The sequence below is a fragment of the Astatotilapia calliptera genome, chromosome 7, assembly GCF_900246225.1.
Source record: "Astatotilapia calliptera chromosome 7, fAstCal1.2, whole genome shotgun sequence".
NCBI lineage: Eukaryota > Metazoa > Chordata > Actinopteri > Cichliformes > Cichlidae > Astatotilapia > Astatotilapia calliptera.
In genome coordinates, this window is record NC_039308.1 from 22,107,799 (window position 1) to 22,128,294 (window position 20,496).

At 41.0% G+C, this 20,496-nt stretch overlaps 1 protein-coding gene across 2 annotated transcripts; it reads right to left on the reverse strand.

Moving 5' to 3' along the window:
* Nucleotides 1-1,129: 1,129 nt before the first annotated feature.
* Nucleotides 1,130-20,119, reverse strand: ermp1 (endoplasmic reticulum metallopeptidase 1). Of its 2 annotated transcripts, XR_003272831.1 has the most exons (16): nt 19,646-20,119; nt 17,436-17,740; nt 15,713-15,840; nt 15,482-15,587; nt 14,988-15,134; nt 14,432-14,524; nt 11,846-12,058; nt 11,294-11,514; nt 8,975-9,149; nt 7,931-8,121; nt 7,459-7,611; nt 6,377-6,579; nt 6,169-6,284; nt 5,770-5,933; nt 4,387-4,825; nt 1,130-3,392 (listed from the first exon to the last, which is right to left on the reverse strand). XR_003272831.1 is itself a non-coding variant. In XM_026173797.1 (15 exons), the coding sequence occupies exons 1-15, from the start codon at nt 19,918-19,920 to the stop codon at nt 4,649-4,651; spliced, it is 2,667 nt and encodes an 888-aa protein (XP_026029582.1). In that variant the 5' UTR covers nt 19,921-20,119; the 3' UTR covers nt 1,130-4,648. The 2 variants fall into 2 exon arrangements, 1 of the variants encoding a protein (XP_026029582.1); XM_026173797.1 differs by having other exon boundaries at nt 1,130-4,825.
* Nucleotides 20,120-20,496: the final 377 nt, after the last annotated feature.

Sequence of the window (20,496 nt, forward strand, 5' to 3'; positions counted from 1 at the left end):
TATTATTTATTGGGATTATTAGCTGAGAGATCATTCCTGCTTTGTTTTTAATGACTGATAACAAAACTCCTTCTCCCTCCTCTTTAGTTATCAAAGTCATGCATTGGCTCAACTACAAGCACTAAAAGAAAAACAATGCGTCAGTATTATATTGTGCAATGTATTGAAATGTTACTCAGCTTTATTTTTTTATGCTTACTACTGCTTTTGGGTTTGTTTTTTCTTTCATTCCCCCCCAGCTGTGCGCTTCTCATCCTAGACCAAAATGATAAGTTATAGTTGGGTGTGTTTATCTGTTTAGATTCTTGAATGGTTTCTCTTCTACGAGCTGCCCGTCACTATACACAAAAAGGTTGAGACGGCCCGAGCGGCTCTGTATCGTCTACTTCGACCCTCCTTCCGCTCTGAACAAGCCTACAGCTCCACTACAAGCTTTACTTGAACACGGACACTTGATGAACCAAAGACTTTACGTCCAGAGGCCTTCTGTTTTAACCCCGATTTGAACGTTCAAGTCCTCATGCAGAGGGAGGAGAATCTCACTCGCGCACATCCCAGCCCTCTCATCAGAAACATCATCGCTCAAAACTAATGCTGACGGTATGCGAGACAATTTCCTACGGAAATGAATATTTCAGCTCTTTTATGGTTTCCTTCTCTGTGAGGGAGGAGTGTCGTTCGCTCGCTCAGTAAAACGTGGACAGCAGCTCCCTCCCACCTGTGTACAGTTTAAAAGTATTGCTCGTTTCCTCAGAGTCGAGATTTATTTCTGGGGCAGCAGACATCCTCAATGCAGTGTAAAGATACTCTCTTGTACATTCGCCTTTTCTACTTATATTTGGTTTTCTACTTCATTTTCCCCCCCTTGTACATATAGACCAATAAATTATTTTTAAAAGGTTTGTCTGCCTCTTTGACCTCCTTATTTTTAAAGCAACGCAGCAGCTGCAGACAAAGCAGCAACGTGTGTGTGTTTGGCTTTACATACTCTAGAAAAGAGCTCTTATATTAATGTTTGACACCAGAAAAAACAGAGTTAACTGACATATTAACATTACAACTCCATGAATATCACACGGGGGAATCTGCTGGCTTTAAATTGACTGTTTTGTTAAATTCACGTTTAAAAGACTGTTCTGGGTTTTATTCTTCGAGCTGTGGTGCCCTTGCAGTGTTTATATTAAAACATAATTGATATCTGTACATGCAGTTTTGAAGTAAGATCAGCAAGCAGGAGTGGTTGCATTTCCTCTGCCTGTAGAAAGAGAGCAGAGTTATTTTACTTATGCAAAAATTCTCATGGCCAAAATGTAATTTTTAGTTAAACAAGTGTCAAATGGTTGCCATGTCAGGGTCAGCTGTAACAGAACGGCAGGGATTTTGTTTGTATTGGTGATATACTTTACAGGCAGAAAATGGACATATTCACTCGACTTAAAGTGACACTGATTGGTCAGTAGCCAGTTACCATGCCGATGTATCAAAGAAAAACCAGGCTTAACCCTGAAGTTACCTGGGTGAACATGAAACCCCGCCTCACCATGTAGCTGATATAGCTGATGATGTTAGTGTCCACGTCTGAAGAAGTGACACTTGCCAAGATTAAACGTAAGAAGCTTTTTAATTGCTGTACAAGTGTTAAATTAATTCAAACTTTTTGCATAATGTGAAATCATCCCGTAAATTGAATACATGGATACCCTGTTAACCAGACCCAATAATCCAAAGCTCAACAGTTCCAACTAAGAAAACAAAACTTCAAGGAAGAAGGTTAACGGTTATGTGACGGTCGTTAGAAAGAAAGAAAAAAAAATCTGTCTTGTTAGAAATCAACTCTAAGAACAAAACTAGCAGTTACAGATGTGGATGAAAGGTCAATTTAAAGAAAGAAAAACCCCAAAACTTCAAATGTAATATTTTTAGATATCACATTAAGATATTTAAAAGTATCCCACAGTTAAAGAACGTATTTCTTGACTTGATATGGACTTCTAGACTGTTATGTGTGAAGAAGATAAAGTCCAAAATCTGAACTCACGCTCAACAAAAACGTTCAGTGAAGTGCCCGTCAGCCTCTCAGCCTACACTAGCTCACACTAACACATTAGTAATGCAAATCACTCACATCTGAAAAGGAGTGTGTATGAAGCTCTCGAACACTGGGAGTAACAGCAATCCCGCTCTGCCCCTCTATTACAGCAGTACCTGCTCGGGACAAAATGAGACTTTTTACTGGTCTTAGTAAAGAAAAAAAATCCATCTTTCAGTCTGGAGCAGCAGGATCAAGTACAGAGTCGGCCGTCAGTGGACAGATCAGAAAAGACTGGACTTTTTTTTTTCCTCCCAGGTTTTAGTGCCGCACTCAAACTGCAGACACCCGAAACGTGAACACGGGTGAGGTGATGAACGTTATCATGAGGTAAATGGCAAAAAAAACTAAATGTATATAGGCATGGTACTTTAGTGAGAGCAAAAACTACATCACCACCAAGCAAAAATCTAATTTGTTTAAATCTTTGTCCTTTGAAGGAGCACCGAGGTCTCGCTGATCTTTGCAGGAATCAGCTGATGAGGTGAAAAAGTCCAAGCAGGCGCTTTCGCCTGCATCACACGGGCTTCCTCAGCAGGTGGAGTCGAAGCGCTTCAAGTGCCTGTCGTCAAAGTTAAGACTGAAATTTTTTTTCATTGCTATGAAACCAGTAAAAAGAAGTATCCTTTATCATTTGATCTGACCCGTGAGGCGACACGAACACAAACTCCACTCACGTGCTGAGATACAACTCCAGAATAGCTACAGAGTGGCTCAATGTGAATTTTATGACTTTAAAATAGTTTGACTTTCAAAAAAAAAAGAGCACAGTGGGACAATCTGCTGAAGGCTGTGATGGATGTTAGCAATCCACGGGCATGAAAACGCTTTGCAGTGTGGCACTTGATAGCTTTTAAGACCACTGAGATGTTTGTGTCCACAACAGTAAACGTTTTGTGCGTCTTTGGAAGCAAAACTTTAAGGCCTCCTTTCATTGTGATTTCTCGTTTTGTGGCAAACAGACAACATGGTTCACGGTGACACCTCGCTAGGTAGACTCGAGGCAGACGAAAGACTTGTTTCATTAGTCAACAACCCGATTCCACCTGGGGATGCAGGGAAGTCAGACTTTCTGAAAACACAGATATGGACATCTATAAATGGATGTAGCCCACAGATAAGAATGGTGACACTTTATAAACCATTTAAATAATCTCTCTTTTCAACATTAGTTAACTTTTGTTAGCTAAACCTCCTCTAAAGCTTTCCCACAGTAACATTCAATCTGAAACTTATCTCAGTGTTGAGTTTGATCAGTCCGGAGGTAGTGGTAGTACCATGTGAAGCAGACTGTAGATGTGAGCTACAGAAAAAACAACAGCACAAATAAAACTGAGCCCTCTCCAGCAGCTGATTTTACATTCAAGAAAGGGAAAATCAAAAAGTGGGAATAAAAGCCAATCCCAGATTCCCGAGGTTTTCAGACGCCTTATATTGTCTGACCCACGACCCGGGAAGGCATTTCTTTTGCTTACAGATGCAATAAACAAAAGCAGAGGATCACATTTGAAAATCAATGAAGCAAAAGATTTGTTAAAGTCACTGCTGGAGACGGCTGGAAGCATAGTCAAGTTTTCCTTTTTTTCCCCCCTTGCTCTTAAAAAAGAAGAAGAAAAAAAAAAGTGCAGTTATTACTACAGTAGGAACAAATGTGAAACGGATGCAAAGGTACACCCCCCTGTGGACTGGGGGGGTAATCCTGAACAATTTTAAACCCTAAAACAAAATTAAACTGCATAAACACGTGAAGTGAAATTACACTGCCCTCCGGATTTAACCACCACTTCCAGAACAGCTTGAATTCAGACATCTGTTTTCATTTAACAGTTTTCTGTCTGCACGCCATGTCCTCCGATAGTTTAAGCAGGCGTTACATTCCTCGTTAAAACGCGTGGCTCCAAAAATTAAAAAAAATAAAAATGAGTGGTCTTAGTAAAGAAGGGCAAGTCAGTAAATCAAACTATTAAAACAAGTGCAGGTTAATGACAAGTGACTTTCAAAGTATCCGGTTAAATTCAGAGGAGGAGAGAACAGGTTGAACTCATCCATCATGTGTTATTGCACCCTGCGATGCACAGCGCGGTTGGTAGACACATTTAATATGACAACGTTCAGAGTGGTTTTGCTGATAAAGAGCAGTGGAGGTAGCCGTGCGGTGTTAGTTGTTCGGGAGGAACACTGGCGTTAGTGAGGAAGAGCGAGGGTGGATGTGAGCGAAAGGAAAAGCGAGTTACAGCAAGTAAAGCAAAAGGCACGATCGAACAAGTAGAGAACAGAAGAAAAAAAAAAAAACTAACCCCTTCCTTTCACTAAGCCAGGAGTGAGCACAGCACCAAGCATCTCTCCTTGGTTAACTACAGTGCCTATTGACACAGTGGTGGGGGTCTCTCAGGCTGGCTGGGGTGGAGCTCGCATGTGTTGTGTGTGTTACAGTTTGAGTGAAAAGGCAGTGGGGTCACTCCTCTGTATTCTTCCTTGTAATCTCTTCTACATCTGTCTTGTGGAGCCCTGTAGGCCAAAGCTCTCCTCTGCAGCAGCCTCGTGGGATGTGTGACATCCTCAGTATCGGTACATGTCATAGGTACTGACCCAGGAAGAGGGAAAAGCCCACGTGGGGAACCTGTGAAGCATTTCCTCCAACCGAGCAGTCCTCTGGTCTTTCCCAAAGAAATAGTGGGAGGAGATGGCGACTGAGACGATCCCCTCGGGGCCAGATGGGTCAGGGTCTGCGGGAGGCTGACAAACAGAGGGACAGAAATAAAACAGCAGAAGAACCAAATAAGATTAGCAATGTATTAAGTCTGATTATGCTGCATGAGGAGTTTGTCTGAGCCACGAGGGGTTACGTGCAGCATTCATTGCAAATCGTGGCTCAGTCCCACTCATTTTAAAACATGGGCCACATGCAGCCGACTTTGATCTTAAGCAAGCGGAATCAGTGAAGCTGATCAGTAAAGCAGGGGAGCTCGTTATAGCTGCAAAAGTAAAACTGATGAAAACATAGTTCAAAGTCCAAAATTCTACATTTTTCTGATTCTGGCCCCCAGGCCTTATGTTTGGCCGTAATAATAGGACAAAAACCTCGTGACTAGGAAAAATCTGTGGTTTCCCAGCAGTGTTTTTCACTTTCAGCAAACAACTGCAAGTAGTGGGGTGACCAGCTTCAGATGGCAACTGCACAGGTTGTCTCCAAATAATCATGGGTCTCACTGCTGGACTGACTGCAGTCACTCAGGTTTACAAATAATTACCATCGAATTTATAAATGAAGACAAATTGACAACATGTTGCAATTAAACAGTTAGTCATCTGTGACAAATTTATTTGCAATCCTGGGATTGGCTCAACTGGTTATATTGTGCTTGTATTAAACTTTACTAAAAATAAAGTTTCCAGTCATGTGTTATTTTGCACTCAAATTGCCATCCTGCAGCAACTATTCGTGGAGACATTTCTGTGTCAAATCCATGTGGCTGTGGCTGGACTCTGAATCTAACAAGTTAATGTGAATTCCTGTGTGTGTAGATGGCAACAGGTACATGATATTTGCCTGTTTATCACAGTTAATTACTGTAATTTGCAAAACTATTGCAGGTAATTTTCGGTACAGACTGCTTGATGCGCCAAAGTCACTATGAAGATGGAAATAGGAAATGTAAATAAGAAGAAAAGGTCAGTACCTGTATTTCAAACCAGAAGGTCCATGTGGGGGCGTCAAGGCCATGTGAATAGAAGATAAAATATTCTCCGCTCAGGTCAAATCGAGGCGTCCCGTCACCGAAGGACCAGGTAGAGAGGCTGGCTCCTCGATGAGGCATTAGATACAAAGACATGTGGCTCGGGCCTGCATGAGACAGGAAGGTTAAGGGTGAAACACAAAGTGATACCTACAGCTACAAATCAACGCACAACACTCTCACATTCTTCACACATCCTGCACATGTGATCACATGCTCTTTAAAAATGGTCATCAATTTTCTGATTTACACCTGGTCCATGTTTTGGGTTTGCTCCTTCTGCTATCACTTGGTACTTCTTTAGATCCCCAAAATCTTAACCCTCTATTAGCTGCTCCTGACCTTTCACACTGAATGTCATCTTGATCGTTCCCCAGCTCGTCTCTTCTTTGGACAGCAGGCTGAACTCCACCGGAGAGCTCGGAGACACTTCCGGAGCGGGGAGGTACCAGTTCTTCCTGCAAACACACGGGAGCACTTGTGAAGTTCAAAGCATGACTGAAACAAGCATTTATTATGACACCAGAGGCATCAAAGCTACAAGGCTGACCTGCTGAGGAACTTGACAGGCAGGAACCAGGGATAACCACAGAAAGGTCGGTCCTCTCTGCAGCGGGTCCGAACCGTTTCGTTGATCTCGGGGATGTGGGGTGTGATGTGCTGCATGCCCGTGTAGTCAAAGCTGTTTATCCACAGACCTGAGTCTCGGCTCTCCACTTCTCCCTGGAGATTGTGGAAGGTCCGTGTTGTATGCTGCAGGGAGAGTAACAGGAAAAGAAAAACAACGAAGTTCTTTGATGTTAACATGTTCTCTTTTCTTTCACGTGCTTTGTGCTACATCTGTTTAGCTGGAATGACTCAATGTAAATTACATACGTGAGCACATCAAGGAGGGAAATATAATAATAAAAGATGACAGAATTATTTTCATGTTTAAGAAACACAATTTAACACGTCAAGAACACTCGAGGAGTTAGGCTCCTCGAGACTGTTTACAACTCGAAGGATTTACACCGAGGTGCAAACGGGCAGGTTGCACTCAAGAACAGGAAGGCCAGATTAGACTGTCATACAAGATCTAAAAGAGGCTGCACAGTTCTGGAAAAATTATTGGGACAGATGAAACCAAAATGGACATGTGCTGGAATGAATAGCGGAGAATATTATGGAGAAGAGAAACAGCTCATGATCTGAATCATACCACGTTATCATTTAACTGTGGTGGAGGTAACACTATGGCATAAGCAGGTATTGCAGCCAGTGGACATTGGTTTCTTGAGGGTGTGACTGCTGATAGAAGCAGCAGAATGAATTGTGCAGTGTACGGGACTATGAGCTCAGCTCAGATTCAGCCAAATGCTGCAAAACTGATCAGACCGTACTTTAATTCAAGGGTTTCAAGCTCCTGCCACTCATTTAGAAATGTCTTCTCGCATCATTTTCATTTCAAACCGAGTCACTCAGACCTCAAACGTCATGCAATGGACAGGCCAGAGCTTTAGGTTTTGGCCGTTATGAATACATTTACTGGTTTTGACTTCTTGCAGATCCAGTTTCTCTTTTTCTTACATACTGTATCTGTATCATTTTTGTGTATATTTGTGTTTTTGTGTGCATGTTATGAATTTCAACCTGCAGGAAAACTCTCTTTGGTCGCGGACTGTCTAGATCGCCCGAGTAAGGAAAGAAGAGGCCACAGGACACCAACAGGAACATGATGGTGAAGACGAACCCAAGACCTGCCATGATCCGCTTAGTGCTACGCACCAAGTAGATAAAATGCAGCTGACAAAGACATGAGCATGTGTTACTAAACAGCAGAAGGAACGGGCATTTGAAAATACAACTAAGGTGGCACAAAATACCTGATTCTCCAACACATTTTCTAAATTAAATTCACTTCTGCCAATTATACTCCATACTATACGTATATTTCCTTCTGTATCTGGTTTGAAAATAAACTCACTACTACTACCAGATTAATCAAAACAATTCTTTAGTCAAGTATATTCTGTCTAATTCAAAATGGGATTTCTCTGTTTCTTCTGCTTAATAAAAATCCTGATTTTCTTCTCACTCCTATATATAATGTAGAAATACTCACAAAAAAGGAGGAGAGGAAGATGGTTGCCAGAGTGACTAAGGAGGCCAGCACCACCTCGGGGGGTATCTCTGTGCCACTCCGCCCCATGATGGGAGTGAAAATCTCAAACACCACCCAGATGAGAAACATGAAGTGCACATATGGCAACGCCAGGCCCAGCAGGTACAGCACGCAGTACTTCGCTGATGCTCCTGGAGAAAAAAAGAAATCTTTGTCAGGTATAACTGAGCCAGAGACACACACACACACACACACACACACACACACACACTGGATTCTCGTAGCTGCCCCCAAATCCATCTTAAAGAGAAAAGCGTTTATACAGTCTTCAAAGTTTAACATCTAAACACTACAACTCAAATGTGATTCCAGTCCTGTTTTCTGCTGTGCAAGCAGAAGAAAACAACATGCTTTGCAGTGAGTTTTGCAGATTCAGTGAATGTGTGCCTTATTTCCTGCCTACAATATATTTAGAAAAACATTTCGCTGAACTCTGCTGCTGCTACTTAAGATTTGTCTGTTGCTGCATGATCCATCCATCATATTGTTACTATTTATCCAGCGACTTAATCATTTAGGATCCAATCCGGAACCCTTTTGATCACTTGGGGGCAAAAAAACAACAACAACAACAACAAAAAACACCTCTTTGATACATATCTATCTTTTGTGTGTATTTTTCAAAAGACATAAGATAGTCTGATAAGAACTTTAAGCATACACAGGCCTTTGGTCAAGAGCACAATAGGAGCTAGAAAGGAAGAGGGTTCACCTTTATTTCATGGAGTTACTTTGACTATTTCTGTGATAACACAATCGTCTAAAATAGCCTGATAAGATTAGAGTACAATGAGAGGATGCTAGCTTCATCTTACTGCTAAGAGAGCTTATAAAGAGCAGGTATGAGCATATACATAATTTACTCTTGTGACTCTAGAAAAAGTATTAATAATTAACCAACCGTCCTTACTTTCAACAGTTTTTAGTACCCTGTGCTTCATTCAATCATGGTAAACAAGGTCGACTTTGAGATCAAGTCTTTACCTCTGTGTTTGAATTCTTTTGCCAGCAGCAGTCTGGTGGCCAGGGGGAAAGCCACCATTAGCATGGGCGCGTAGGCCGAACACAGGCCATGTTGGGTCAACCACACCAGGCTGCAACACCACAGCAGCAAGCTCACGTCAAAGTAAAGGTCACCCAGCTCTACCAGGCGGACGCCCTGTGAGGAAAACATACATACTCAACATACAGGAAATGTGCAGGGGAAGGTGTGTGATGCTTTGACAGATGAGGATTTAACCTGTAAGTATGAAAATCTAATTGTTGTTTTGCAAAACAACCACAACAACAGCAAAACAAATACAGAGAAGTTCATCATACTAATCAGAACTTTTGGGGGGATATCAGTAACAAATTAATGTCACTAATATACTCACCTGCCCCATAGATTAGGCATAACAATCAATGGATTCATTTAAAAGTGTCAAACTTTCAAACTGCAAACAACTGACTGCCGAGGCTTTTGGTCTGCTGTCAAGTTTCAGTTCACACGATTTAATGGTGAAATAGTACATAGGGGTTCTTATTTGGGTGAAATGTGAGTGCTGGGCTCTTCTTACATAAACTGCAAATAAGATCATCAACTCATCTATGTGGATAAAAAACAAGAAATAACTTCCACGGCTTTATCCCGAAATCACAACTGTAAACTAAAAGGAGGATAAAACAACTTAAGAAAATGACAATCACTACAACTATAACTTGTATAAGTTTAATTTGAGGACTAATAATTTCTTTACTCTCTGTCCTTGGAGCAAGACATTTTTCTTGCAGAATATACCATTCAGGATTAGAGTAAGGAAACATGCCGTTCTCTCAATAGTCATGTTGTTTCACTGAAGCGTTATGTAATCTGGGACAAAGGTTAGTCTGTGTCCTTACTGGAAAATGGCCATGATAAGATGCAGTTCACATTGTGGTAAGCTGAAGCTCCAGATCTAAATCAATTCAGTGCAGCTCTTTCAGCTTTAAATTAGTGCTCGTATTTTATAAATATCACACATACAATACGCCCATTCAATTTCAACCATCTGTTTCTACAAAGTATTCAACGACTTACCAAAGAAACCTATAACACTCTCTTTTAAAGCATGTGAGAAATGGATTTTGCTTTTATGACAGAGGTGCTAACATCTAAGAGCTGAATGAAAGCCTATTGAAAACCACAGTGAGAGAGATCAAATCTGGTAAATGTACATGTGAGGCACAAAGGACAGTCTGTCTCACATTTCTACAGTTTTATAACCACACACAGGCGACTGTCAGCAGTTTACCGAGTCATCATGACGCATCAGTCACAGTGAAATACTGTAATATCCACTTTACTACAATCAGAAAACAATCAATAAGAATAATTTAAGACCGATTTGAACTCTACAATCACCGTCCAATTTTTAGGTAGACTTTGCTAGGACTGGGTTAGACCCTTTTCTCTTAATTCTTTGTAGAACAAATTGAACAATGTGCTGGAAACACAGATTTTGGTCCATACTGACATGACAGCATCACACAGTTGCTGCAGATTAGTCAGCCTTTCATCCATAATGTCAATCTCCCATTCCACCATACCCCGCATGTGCTCAGTTGGTACTAAGGAGCACATAGTGTGCCAATAAAATATACTCCAGACAATTTCACTGCCACCTGCCTGAAATGTTCATCCAAGACTAGATGGATGCTTTCATACCAAATTCAAACTCTACTATCTGAAAGTTACATGGGAAATTTAGGCTAATCAGCCTATTCAACATTTTTTCCAACCTTCTGCTGTCCAGTTTTGAACTGTAGCCTCAGTTTTCTGTTCTAAACTGAGAGGAGTGACTTCTGACCATTCTCTCTAAACTCTGGAGATCCCAGTAGATCAGACTGCCGGCAACTGTGCCACATCCAAGGTCACATAAATCACCCTTCTTCCCCATTCTGAGGCTCACTTTGAACATTAGCATGTTGTCTGCAATATGGTTGGCTGATTAGACATTTGCCTTAATAAGCAGTTGAACAGGTGCAACTAACAAATTTAAAGAATAAAGATACTTTTTCCAACTTTAACACAACAAATAGTCCAAAATTTGTCTGTGACAATTCATTTTTCCTATTCATCAAATATAAGTGGGTTTTAGAAAGAAGCCACATCTTTGACAGTGATGCATAAAGTCACTTTTACCATACAATCAGACAATGCTCCTAAAAGGTTTAACAGTACATTTCACATTCAGTGTTACTGCTACTGTTAATCATGTCCGGCCACTCGGTCTCTGCTTGAAATTTACTGGAAGCTCTATATTTAAAACTCCACTCACTCACCCCGTAGTACAGGTTCTTGGCCAGTGTGTGTATAAGTATCATCTTGCCAGTGGCTGCAGCTCCATACAGGCAGACTGAGGCATAGAAGTGGTTGTACCAAAACATGGAGCGGCCCAACAGAGTGACAAGCAGGGCCACAATCAGCACCGACAACAGGGTGACAAACCAGCTGAGCAATGCTACACCTGTGGCGCAGGCCAGGTCTCGAACATAGCGCCCACCTTGGAGACACAGAGACAAGTGACCAATTAAGCCAATAAATTAGGATTTTACCAATTTATTCTGCAGATCCACAAGAGCTCATCAAAGCTATTTGTTCTAAATATTAAAACTGCAACATATCATTAAAATATACGCAGCTTGGGGCCATTAATGCAAATGAATGAAAGCATTTCATGTTCATTACTTTTCTGGTAAGTGATGTAACCCCAAACCTTAATGATCAATTTCTTAGAAAATGACCTCTTCAAGGACTACCTTGCCCCCTAGTCAGAATCCTTGATTTAAAGACCAATCAGTAACAAGGATTAAGTGCAGGAAATGGTGACCTACCTCCATGGCCAGGCATTGAGGCTTTCTTGGCCAGGTAGAGGAACGTAGCTGTGGCCACCATGTAGTTGAGGATAGTGCCAACACGAGCTGGGTAAGCTACCACAATTACACCTAGCAGGTCAAAAAACACCATATTGCCATGGCGGTACTCTGAGGAATCAGCCAACTTTTCTGACATTGCCAGATACTTCAGAACGGCCAGGATGTTGTCACCTGAAAACAGGACGTAAATAAGGAGTTAAAGACAGTCAAAGCTTCAGTGCATTTACTCCATAAAGAACAGTGTGCATCATCTGGGCAGCCTGCCATATACAATCAAGTTATCCAGACAGTAAATGACAACAGAATAAGAGGAACTGGGAGGTTTAGTCAATAGAGGTTTAGAGTTTCCACCACTTGTGATTTTATCCTACATACGGGGAAGTAAACAGATTATATGACTGAATATGAAAGTGATAACCTCATATGACTAAAAGGATCATCCTTTACAGAGCTGACATGTCACATGCATTACACCTGTTACTGTTGACTGAGCAGAAAAGGCTACAAAGAGGGTGGCCTGTTAAATGGCACTATATTGGTAAATTACAGCCCCCAACACATGCAGATGACTACTGCGACCTCTTACACAAACAATAATATTGTAAAAACCTATTAAACACACATATACTGTTTTACTCACAGAAGAGTTTTCCCCCCATGACAGGACATGTAAGAGAGGATGATAGGATCTGACAGATAAGGACAGTACTCAGTGGTGTGTGTGTGTGTGTGTACAAATCTTATTTACAGCTGTACACAAGTTTACGGGGCACCAAGGGCTTTCTGTTTAAATTGACTCCAAATATGAAGTTCAGCTCAGATCAGAAATCTGATTACAGGAAGGAACAGCAAGAGCGAGCTATACAGTGGATATAAAAAAAATACTGCCAGCGCTACCCATCAGCCTCGTAGTAGATACACCTATGGTATCAATTTAAAAATCCTGTTGCCTTATGAGCACAGCCTTAAACTAAGACTTTATTGAAGCACCTTTTGATTTTATCACAGCATACCATTCGTCAACATGGCATGTCTTGACTTGGGAACAGTTGCCTATGCTTCCTTGCAAACACACTCCAAATGTGTCAGATCTGAGTTGTTCTACACAGCCCTCTTCAGGTCACCCCACAAATATTCTACTGAAAACCTAAAAAACCCCAAACTTTAATTTCCTTCTGTTGAATCCATTATTTTGTTGATTTGGATGTATGCTTGTCCCTCCACCTTTACGAAAGCCCCAGTTCAATCTGGAATGGCCCAACAAGAGTCCAGATGTAAATCCTTAAAAATGTGTGGGATGACCTGAAGGGAGCTGTGCACAAGTGCTATCTGATAGATTTGCAGCACTTGTCTGAGGAAGAGTGGGCAAATCAAGTCAAGATGTGCCATGCTACCCAAATCTCCCCTTGTGGACAATTAAAGGATTATTCTATTCTGCTAGTAGAGTCCTACTCAAGAATACTGAATGCACTCATTTTCACAGGTTGTAGGTCACATAAAAAGCGGGAAACGTTTTGAAATGACTCACTGTCGTCCCGTATTTTAACATCACAAAAACTTGGCATTTTTACAGGGGTGTGTAAACTTGTTTTCAATCCACTGCAGCAAAACAAAAAAACAAAAACAGTTTTGTTTTTTTTCCTCTGTACTACTGTACTATACTACCTCCATATCTGCACAGTTAATGGCACAAAAACACAAGGCAAGACAAAGCTCCATTGTTCTTCCGCCTGGTAGCTTTGCTGTGGCCAAAACAACACTGCACAATCAAGATTTTGTACAAAGTTCACTGCTTGCAATTTGCTCACATCTTTCTATTTTCTGTTTCTATCACGAAGCCAACACTGATGGTAATGATAAGATCCATTTTATAAACATGGCAACATGCTCTTTTTAGAAAAACATTTCACATATAATCTCTACAAGAGATCCACGCTGCGTTTGCTTTTAACAAAAGTGAATCGCTTGCTCCGCTTAGACCAAACCGAGAGACAGATTTTTACGCAGAGGCCAAAGGGTGTATTCATCACAAGCTTCAAAAGAGCAGAACTGCTGATAGATCCTCGCCTTCCGTGCTGTGTCCTACTCTCCACCTTACAGCACTTTTCTGCCCTCTTCTTTACAGCCTAAAAATACCTTCTGCCTCCGTCTGAAATCTCACTTTCTCTCTCTAATAATTCATGCCTTTAATGGGGAGTTGCTGCACACAGAAGAACAGAAGGGTGATGTCCAGTAGTTCCTGAGGGAGAGAGGAAAGATGCCAACTGATGCCAAGGTTTTTAGTGCTGTCTGACTGGATTCTCTGCTAAGCTAAGCAAAATTATTCAGCAACGCAGAAGCACAAGGGGCAGCAGTCTGTGACTGCCGCTGTATGTGTGCATATTTAAGTCCTCAGACAGACTGGTGGACAAAGGACAAATGCACAGCAGGTGTCTGTAACAGAAAAATGGTGCTGGAGTGACAGCTCTCACATATTTGCAATGAGTCTTGAATAAAAGCGTAATAAATATTTGAGCATGGAAGCATATGAGGTCCGCTGCTTACCCGCTCTCTGTATCGAGTCTGTTAGGATCCTGTTAGCTGTATCGTACTTGGTGTGGTAGATGAAGCCGTTTTCAATGAAAGCCAGATCAATGCCTGCAAAAAAATATATTAAACCAGAACGCCAGTAATGGAAAAGCTCATCCAATTCACAGGTTACTGTAACGTGTGAAGCACAGAAAAAAAAGTGATACATTTCATTGTCAGTGGTTCTACTACGCAAACTAGCAAGTATTAAAATTCTCAGAGAAGTCAAGGAGGCTCGAAAACTCACATCCCAAAAATCTGATTTCAAGAAGAATAGGGATTATTTTGAAAACTCATAACACAGGAAATATGACCTTAAGCATAATTTAGGTGAAGACCAATTGAGTGGATCATTGTGTGCAAGCTACACTAAATTCTGAACAGAGCAGCGGGTCAGGAAGCACATCCTTCCTAACATTCTTTTAAAAAAGCATAATAAAGTAATGTTTAGCTATAAACATATTCTGCAAAGAAAACTTGCATATTTTCCTTATTGGCTTCTGTTATGTAGTGTAAGAATCGGTGGACTTACCTGGGATGTTACCAAAGTCCCTAAATATGCGGAAGTCCGTATCTGAGGGAATGACACCACTCTGAAAGACCTCCTGGCCGACCACAGAGGCGAAGGGGTGTTTGGCTGCATGCACGTAGGCTTGGACCAGCCACGGGTTCTCTGGACCTTTAAGGGAGAAGAGGCTGCTGAAATATTTTAGATACCTGACAATTAGCCTTGATTCCTAAATTTTGTCATACAGATTCATCCTTTTGTAGACAAAGATATATCATCAAAGTTATTTATCCCCTCGCCTCCACCATTTTTAAACCTGCCTGCTTGTATTTTGGTATTGTAAACATTTAAGTCTCTTTAAAGTACTAAACAAAGGAACAGTAGTTGACTGCTTTAACTGGAGAACCTGCAATGCTTTTTTGCATGCTATAGATGGTAGGCTGCACACACAAACACCAAAAAAAAGGCATCATAACAAACAAACAAGGCTAATTCCTCAAAGTAGCACGTTACAGTACCTGTCTGGAAAACAACCTCCTTGCCACCAACACCTGCAGCCTCCAAATTAATGAAGGCTCGCACCTGCTTGGCCCATGGGTGCTGGGTAATGAAACCATGACTGGCCTAAAGGAGAGCGTGGGGATCCAGAGAGACAAAGAGAGAAACAACAAAAAGAGATACAAATTAAACAAAATGACACCAATTCTCCTTACAGGCTAGTTTAACATCCCACCAAATGTTCTTTTTACCTGCAGTACATTTTCCTCTGCCCCGTTAAACAGGAAGATGACGCCGTGGTTAAGAGGAGTTGACTGGTTGGCCAGAGAATGGAGGACTTCCAGCATCACTGCACAGCTCACTGCATCATCACTGGCACCTAAGACAGAGAAACTGTCTTAGACAGAGAGCAGTGTGTCACGAATACCAATCGTGGGCTTCTAGTTTACTAAAACATTAGTGAGAGCAACAGAAATCAGTCTTAACCTGCTATTTACATTCAGAGAAATGCAATTAACATCCATCTGTCCTTACCTAGCAAAATAATGCGAGATAACAAAACACAGATGGTAGAAATAAAGCTCTAAATTATGAAGTGTAGAGAATAGGCCCTGTGTGAAGGAACATGTGACTACTTGATTACCAAAAAAAAAAAAAAAAAAACTTCCACCACTCCTGGTGAGAGAATAAAGAAAAAGGGGCACCAATGAGACGAAAAGAAAGGAGCATGTGATACAGAAAGATTACACAGCTCAGCAGTGAAAATATACCAAAGTAAGGAAAATATGACCTGCAGATCAGAGGGGCAAACTCAGACATCATGTGCTCTGGCTTTCTACACTCAGTGAGTTCATGAGGTAGGGGTGGGGGCTTGTTCACCCTGTGTCTGCATACCATCCACATATGACAGTAGCATATTAATAGTTTTCTCTCACCATAAGACTTCAGAATGCATGCATCTGTGCAGGTTAGCTTTAAACAGGAAAAAAGTATTTTGAATTAACTTATGAGTTTCTTACCAAGTCCTGCCTGCTTTTATTCTTTGTTTTTCCATAAACAAACGTTAAGAATTCCAAGAAATCAAAGGCTTGGCAAGCACCGGGGGATGTGAAAATATATGTGTATCTTCCTGGTCCACACCTTTTGGATCAATTTCCTTTTACCAGTGTAGCTGTGTGTAACGCATATGTGTGTGTGAGAATGAGAGCTGGGAAAACATGCCTACCCACAAGGCTCGAGGGTGTAGAGTTAAAAAAAAAAACAACAACAAAAAAAACTGCTGAATTAAAACCAGACTAAAGCACAATGGCTGCACACTGCAATGTGCTACATATTTAAACCAAGCAGGGAAAAGAAAAGTTTACAATTCATCCTGTAGGGACTATAAATAATGATGATTGTTGTTAAGAGTTTATGTACATCAGCGACATTATTTAATGTGTTTATAGATCAGATTCTTTATAGATATATCTGTGCCACTTTTACAATTGGGGCGGGGAGGGGGAGGGGGTGTTTAACTAAATTTTAAGTATCAAAGAAACTATTTTATGACACAGTTTTAAAACGGAGTAGAAATAAAGCTCTCATGCACATGTTCTTGCATGCAACTCAGGCGTGCAAAAGCTCCACTGCAATGACTGGTTTTTTTAACCAAATGTCACTCAAAAAAATTAAAAACACCAAGTGGTTTTCTAAATGTGTCACTCTAACTACAAATGACAGCAAATCAAGGTGATCAAAGTCAGTCTGATGAGCTCCATCCTCTGGAGACCATAAATAGTACAAAAGAGCACTTGCAGTACAACAACAGATTTAAGAAGATGTTTTTATAAAATGCACAGAATTTGCTGTTGACATGGTCTCCAGGTGTTAATTTGCAAGGTGTGGACTATAAATAAAACAAACACCACCACACTCAGGGTTTCACCCTCACGGAGGCATGTCTGTTCAAATGAGTAATTAATTTGTTTTTACCTGGACTGTTGGCCACTGTGTCAAAGTGGCAGTTGGCGAGCATGAGGTGCTGCGCGCCACCCTTGGGCTCCAGCCTAACGGCAATGTTGGTGATGTGATCATAGAAGCTAGTGAAGCCTCCGAGGAAATCAATGGAGAAGGTCCCAGTGGGACGCTGAATATCAATCGAGAGTTGATGAGGGCCTGCGGCGGTCTCGACCTGGATGTCCTCGATTTGCTTCAACAGGTATCCCACTGTCAGGACCTCATTCTCCTGGCTGCCCACAGGCCGAGGGCCAGCACTAGTAATCTGCTCCAAGTGCTGCCTAGATTGAGAGGTGAGAGAAAAGGACAAAGAGAGAAAGAAAAATAACCTGCCATGTTTACTGTGAAACATCAGTAAATCAAGGTGACTTGTCCCAACAGATCTGAGCATAGCTCATCAATTTAACAGTTCAGTCATGTAATTACAGAGTCTGATTGAATGCCACTGTGCATGTGTAGACAAAGCATCAACAAAGTTTCAAAAAACTTAAAATATATTAAATGCATGTCCTGAAGACATGAGTGAACTCACTGACATGGCCTGTAAGAGAAACAACGAGGCTTAAACTTTTTTGTGTTAGACAGTGAACTGGCTGCTGGCTTTGCTGATTAACAAAATATTTGTACAAGTACTTTAACCCAAGTGTTGTGGGGCTAAACAAGGTTGTATATGACAAACAATGTTAGATCATACTTTACTGTAATTGTGTCTCCAAAGAGGCAGCTTTTCATAACATATATGGGGGGGAACTGCTTTAAATCTACAAATTTAACTGTAAAAGATTACAAGTTTCACCCTTCTTGTCTTGCTTTCTACTGAAAAGTGATTGAATACATGCAGAACAAGACTTGGAAACTGAATTGAGCAATCTTCAGTATTTCCTGAAGCATTGTACACAAGACATTTTTAAGGAAGCAAGACAATTGATCAAAGCTTAAGAGTGAGGTCTGGGGATTGGAGAACAGTGATATTGCCTTAGGAGGTGCTTACTCCCTTTCTTTCTCTTTAGAAGAAAACTGCTGTTTGCTTTTAGAGATACTAAAATACAGCAGTGGTTACTGATACTTAAAACAAATGAACTGTGCCTGATATCAAACCACGACCTCTAAAGTCATGTGTTGTAGTCCAGCTGTTATCCGTATAGATTAAAAACCAATCTCCTGCTCAATTTGGTTTTCTTGTAGCCAGTGTGGCACCACATGATATTTCAGAAATCTAAAGTGCTGCTTTCACTCAATTTTTCAATGACCTACTGCAAAGTCTGGATTTGTGGGCGACAGACACAGAGCTCAGAGCTCTAATCAGTTCAAATGCAGCTTGTCTCACTCATTTATAGAGCAATGAGCCAAAAGATGGCAAATCCAGCTGCTCTGCACTTTCAGCAGCTCAGCAGACCTCAGATTCAATGCTATAATCCCTGCAGCCCTCTGTTACGCCATGAAACTGAATGAACTTTTAATCTGAAATTTCTACAGTCTTTTACAGGGACAAGATGTGTGATGTTTATTATGATCCCTCTTACTGTATTTGAACATTTATTCGATTTTTTTCTGTGTTTTATAAAATGTCAGGGTTGATAAGTAGGATAGCTCCTGATGCTTACTGTCACTGATCAATATGGTGATTTCTTCTTCTTCTCCTCCTCCTGTTTGTTAATAATGTAATCTAACAAAAGCCCTGCTCCCAAAGGTGTCTTTTCTGTCTCCCACTACAATAAGAGAACTAACTACATGTACATGCTACCGCTATGCTCACGTGCTTTAAATCCGCATTTCCTGTTTCTCAACCGGTCCTTTAAAACCCTTTGTCGTGTATTTGCATTGGAAATGCACCAAATAAAAAACTTACTGTGTGCTACCGTATATAAATAAACACCTACTTTTTTAACATCTGACGGCTTTCAGAATTAGGACTTAGACAGTAAATTTGTTATTCATCTACCCAGGGATGGTTTTAAAAGGCTTAGGGGAGGAATAATGGTTAACTACATCAGATTAGTCCTAATAGTCGCTGCACCTATCCTCTCCTGAGACTGGCACCTGTCCACTTCGCGGCTTAGGTTGAAGGTAAAGGTGGAGATGGAGCGGAACAGGCAGTGGTTTCTGGGCAGGTCTCTTTCTCAACAAAAGAAAGATTAACCGGGCCAACACCTAGAGAATAAAACTGGTCTTATCGTAAAACTCACCTGGCTCTCACTGCGTTGAACTCGCCCGTCGGTTTTCCAATGACAAGCTGCTGCAAAGACAAGTGAACGAGTGCCCACAACACCAAAATAAACACAGAGACCAGGGAAGCTGCGAGCCCTTCTCGCAGCAGGTAAAGGTTCACTTCGGGCTTCCTCTTCGGCTCACCGTTGTAGCCGTTGTTCTCGCAGCGGTCCTGGGCTCCGTTATTATCCTGAGCGACGTATTGTTGAGTCCCGAAGGGTTTTATTCTCCGGACAGTGGTGTCGCCCTCCATTTCTAAGCCAGCGGTACATCAGCTGCAAGCGTCGCTCTCGGTCTTCGCCTTTTTCTTTTTCTTTTTTTCCTCCTCTCTTCGGACGACAAACGGATCGCGCAGAGGGACAAATTTGAATGAGAGGGCGGGAGGAGGAGGGAAATCAGAAGAGATTTGTCGAAACGTTATGCAAATTAAGTTACATTTCTGTGCTTACTAGGACTTAAAAACCACATAAATATATATTTATTTATATTTGATTTAAAAACGTTTTCTTTTTTTACTGACTTCGTCCGAAAATAAGGTTTCATAAAGCTTTTATTCCCCCCTTTGAAGTTATGCTTCTACCACCTCCATCTCGGTTGTTTAAATTTCCCAGGATTCGATTAAAGATTCTCAGAGTACCATATCTTTTTCTTAAAATTACTAATATAAAAGAGATATCGGGGAAAGACAAAAAAACGTGAATTATTCCTTTAAAATGAACTCAATGAACCCCCTGTGCAAGGTAAAGCTTTATATACACTTCAGTTCAGTTAACATTTATGAGACTAAAATATTTAAGTATAATTTCCTGAAGAAAAAAAATAGATAGAC

Bases quoted from the DNA above. Each gene is read 5' to 3' on its own strand.
- ermp1 (XM_026173797.1), bottom strand. From the start codon at position 19,920: ATGGAGGGCGACACCACTGTCCGGAGAATAAAACCCTTCGGGACTCAA. The intron at 9,150-11,293 runs GTGAGTGAGTGG...TTTTCCTCACAG, and splicing joins CCAAGAACCTGTACTACGGG to GGCGTCCGCCTGGTAGAGCT. The intron at 8,122-8,974 runs GTAAAGACTTGA...TTTTTTCTCCAG, and splicing joins AAAAGAATTCAAACACAGAG to GAGCATCAGCGAAGTACTGC.